At 41.7% G+C, this 4,481-nt stretch overlaps 1 protein-coding gene across 1 annotated transcript in view; it reads right to left on the minus strand.

Annotated features, from left to right (window-relative positions):
- The window catches only part of DNAH8 (dynein axonemal heavy chain 8), a 369,956-nt gene that overhangs the window by 316,894 nt on the left and 48,581 nt on the right, over positions 1 to 4,481 (minus strand). Inside the window, exons 10-12 of the mRNA XM_045294778.1 lie at positions 3,987 to 4,086; positions 2,983 to 3,102; positions 973 to 1,108 (exon numbers count right to left, since the gene is read on the minus strand). Coding sequence (XP_045150713.1) covers positions 973 to 1,108; positions 2,983 to 3,102; positions 3,987 to 4,086 — 356 coding nt within the window. The remainder of the gene's footprint in view (positions 1 to 972; positions 1,109 to 2,982; positions 3,103 to 3,986; positions 4,087 to 4,481) is intronic.

The raw sequence follows: 4,481 nt of genomic DNA on the forward strand, positions 1-4,481 counted from the left end.
AAGGTTTTGTGGCTCTGAATCAAAATGCCCAGGAGACTCCATCCACAGCCCAGCCCCATTTCCTGGATAGGCTCCAGAGAAGCAGCACCGACCTAGCTTACGCTCCTCTTGGTTCAGGAAGAAAGCCTCCCTGAGAGAACTTTACAGGATGCTGTGGACCCTTCAAACTGGCCCAGGGAGCAACAGGATGTTTCTCATGCCACAGAGCCACATGTCACACAATTCAAAGAGCTTTGGCCAAGAGTTGAAGGCTAATGTATAGACAAGGGATCAAGGTTAAAGCTATGCTAAAGAGCTTAAGGTTATGATAGGACTAAGGAGGACACTGAACAGGAGGACACCCAACAACGGCAACCCACATGATACCAACATGGATGGAAGGCGGCTAAGGACCAACCCCTCCCTCACACCCAGCTTAGCCTCACAGAATCCGCTCTCCTCAGGGGCACTCAGACATGCCTGTAACAACTCTTAATTCACTGAAGTTCAAAACTGAAATCAGGTTCAGCTGTAGATGAAGAAAGACCGGGAGGAACGGTGGAGGGGAGGAAGGAGTAAAATTTCTTCCCGATGGAGACTGAGTTTCAAATCTACAACGTGATAAAACCGAACGTGAAAACTTTCATGACTCTATGGAGAAATAGCTCTAAAGAGTTTCGATGTGTACTTTTAAATACAGTGCTTTCAAAGAAAAACGTCAAGGTTTGAGAAAGTCAAGATTTATAGCAACTTCAAAGCCATGATCATTTTTGTTAATAAATGCCAGAATATTCTTTTTTTATCATTTTATTGGGGGCTCATCAGAATATTCTTAGTAGCCATAAACCATGAAATCATTATGTCACCCCAAATCTAAATCTTAACTTGCATATTATTATGTAATAGGGATGTAACAAATTCCCTAGAACTATGAGCTCATTCAGAACCACCTACTGTCCACTTTTTAGCAGCAGTGGAGAGCCATATACGCACCATACTGTAGCTGTGAAATCTCTTTGCCCCAGGCCGTGTGATACACCACCTCGAACTCCACCAGGACATAGGAAATTTTGTTATACTGACGGATGATAGCTTTACCTTCCGGACTCGACAAAATATCTGAGTTTTGCTGTTTTTTAAGACAGGAGGGAAAATAAACATTTCGTTAAAGAGATGGCAGACTCTTTACATATCCAAATCATACAATGGTTTATATTTAAAATGGCATCAAATAATTATGCTACCAGTTTTTTTTTTTTCAGAGATGGGAAAGGCTGGATAAGCAGCAAACTGAAGGAACCAATTATGAGTAGAGGGGGTAATTAGAAAAGGAAAGAAGGAATTTTATAGGAAAGAGCTTATATGAGGCATTACGGGGCTCTTCCTCCAATTCTTCCTATCGGCCCTGACAGACACACACTCTTCTTGGACAATTCACTTCGTCTGATTTTCCTGCATTGCAATCTCTCAAGTATCAGAGCAAATTCCTAAATCTCAGCCCCTTCCCATCTCCAAAAAAAAACCCAGTAACTACAGAAGTATAGGGAACAAAAGCCAATTTCTTCACATAAAACTTGAAAGCTTGTGTCCACTGACTTGATGTGACACTGGGTACAATCTCCTCCCTACAAAGTCCATGAGCAGGCAAGTCCTTGCCCTGCCTCTGGTTTCAGGCTACAGTTTTAAAATTCATTCTTTTTTTTTTTTAACAATTAATTCAAGGATGGCAGCAAATGAAAATGCTAGAAATATAATATTTAATAATGTTTAAATAATAAAATTACTTGCAAGACTACAGTTTTGTAGCTATTTTATTCTATGCTTTGGCATAACTCACAATACCAACCAACCCTTCCATGCCTCCTCTTTTGTTGTTGTTGTTGTTGGATTTAAGCTGATTGACGTTCTTTCTTATTTTTTATCATTTTATCAGGAGCTTTTACAGATATCATAACATTCCATAGTTCAATCACATGGAGCAGTATTGTACAATTGCTACCACAGTCAGTTTCAAACATTTTTTATTCTTCAACTCCTTGATATCGGCACCCCTTTATTCCTCATCCCCACCCTCCACCCCCGAAACACTCATGATTTCTTTTTTCCGCGTGTTACACCATCATCCAATACATCCATTTACATACAATTCTGTTGTTCCCTCCCCTCGCGTGGTTATACAGTCATCAGTGCTATCATTTGCTCCCCCTAATCCTCCCCACTCCCTCACTTCCTGTTCCCTCAGGGAACCATTACTCCTGTTACTGTTACTGAAGGGTCATCTATCTTGGCTTTCATGTCTTGAAATATCTTAATTATACAAATGAACATACACAAGTCTAATGTGATTAATGAGGTAAAGCAAATAAAAACCCATCATAGGAAGGGGAGGAAATATTAAGAACTAGATGATAGTTCTGTGCTTCATCAGGCTTGCACCGCACCCTGGATTTATCATCCTTCCCATGTGGGAAGAAAAAAGACAGCCATGAAAGAGAAAACTTGCAACTGAGAGTGTCACGAGCATCTAAGACCATCCTGGTGCTTTTCAGAAAGCTAATAAGCTTAAGGGCGTGCTCTGCCCTTGGATCGCTGGCGATGCAGCCAGCGGTTAAGCAGCGCGGTATACCCTTTGAGTAATCATCCCCTTCACTAACGATCCACCAGTGACCTCAGTCTGCGGATAAAAGCAACCGTCAGCACTAGACCTGCACTTGATTGTGTTTTCCAGACTTTTTTTTTCAATCGCTTATAAAGTTCCTGGGTTATTAAAACACATAAACTTAGAAGATGTGCCCGCTTTGAGATAACGGGGTTTAAACTGATTTATCTAACTAGTATTGGCTTAGTCTAACTCAGGCATATTTATAAACTAAATTTTCCATGCCCAGCCAAAGAATTGGCTCTAACTCCTTTACTGGACACAGATATTAGAGGATAAAATTTATTTCTTGCACAAAAACCAACTACAACCTATACATATTGCAACTTTAACGATTGGCTTACAAAGAAATAGTTGATGGGCTCACTGATCCGGCGGTAGAGCTGCCTCACCCACAGAATTTTTCCTGCTATCGGAGGCATGTTGCGAGCAAGAGGGGGGTCATCTTTTTGAGAATGATAAAGCTGTAATCAAAGGGCTGCTGTTAATGTTTAAAATCCAACACAATGGAGAAAGCCACATACACAAAATAAAATAGCAGACGGCTTTGTCTGTGTCAGTGTTTCACCATCATTCATGCTTTATTCATAGTAGGTGGTCAAGAAATACATTGATGCATTACAGAGAAGATACCTTAAGGCTCAAGAACTGATATTTACAGTATACCACCCTGAATTCCCACTTTCCCCTTATTTTCTACTACATCTTCTTCTCTTCCTCCTCCCCCCCACACCCCAAAAAGGTTGGTCATGAAAGTGATTTACTCAAATAATCAAAGTCAGTGTGAAATCCTGGGATCTCATGGTTATTTAGCCAATAATTCAGCATCTCTGAGTGTAGCATCGCTTTTGATGGCTCTTTGCCTTTCAGCATCAACTCATTCTCTCTTTGACCTGGCTGTTTTCCCCCAGGCCTCTCTCCCTGATCTCTCTTTCTCCACATGGGCCCAGCCCAAGTCTCCACATATAATCTGCTGCCCCTCTTTCACCTCCCAGGTATAATTGTTTCCTGTCTTTATCCCAAATCTTAAGGAGGTATTCAAGAGAGGGAGCTCACAGCAACATATCTGCCATAATATTCTTCAGAGCCCATATTTCTACCCATGAAAATACTAACAGAAATTAGTATTGCCATACACCCCTGGATGCTGCTTCACCAAAAGGTATCCTGTGCCTGTCCACAGCCCCACGTGACCTACCCACCCAGAGAGGAACGTCTCCAAGGTACTGAACAGCGAGAATCGTGCTCTGAGAATCTTAGCACAAGAGGATGGCAACACCTTCCAGAGGTGTTCTTTGTTTGTTTGTTTACCTTTTTGTCCTATTCCATTTATAAACACAATACTTGCCTTCTTAGTAGCTTCAAGTTCAGCTACGTAACACTGAAGAATCCGCTCAATTGTGTGGTTTATTTCTAATTGAAGGCAGGGAATGTTCAGCTTCTGGAACCTGAAAGCAAGTGAAGGGTAGACCATGAAAAAGTAAACTAGAATTACACTCCAGAGTTGCTGTCCTACTACGTTCCCATTCCCATTCATTCACTTGACAAACACTGCTACCAGGCTGGGAGGCAACAATGGGAAGGACACGTGTGGCCCCAGCCCATATCCGACCTGTAAGGCAGATCTCACTCAAGAGTTGCATGAATAATTGTTTCAACCACAAGGGTTCTGGGAATGCATATAACTCAGAGGAGAACCTAGCCAAGCAAGAGAGGCTTCTCAAGAAAATAACATTTAAACTGAGGTTTTTAAAAGGTAGGGTAGAAAGGGGGAGCCAATTATAAGGACCTACATACAACCTCTGGGGGATGGACAACAGAAAAGTGGGTGAAGGGAGACATC

Source organism: Echinops telfairi, unplaced genomic scaffold (genome assembly GCF_000313985.2).
Source record: "Echinops telfairi isolate 266 unplaced genomic scaffold, ASM31398v2 ScPeMD7_3533;HRSCAF=4204_1, whole genome shotgun sequence".
Taxonomy (NCBI): domain Eukaryota; kingdom Metazoa; phylum Chordata; class Mammalia; order Afrosoricida; family Tenrecidae; genus Echinops; species Echinops telfairi.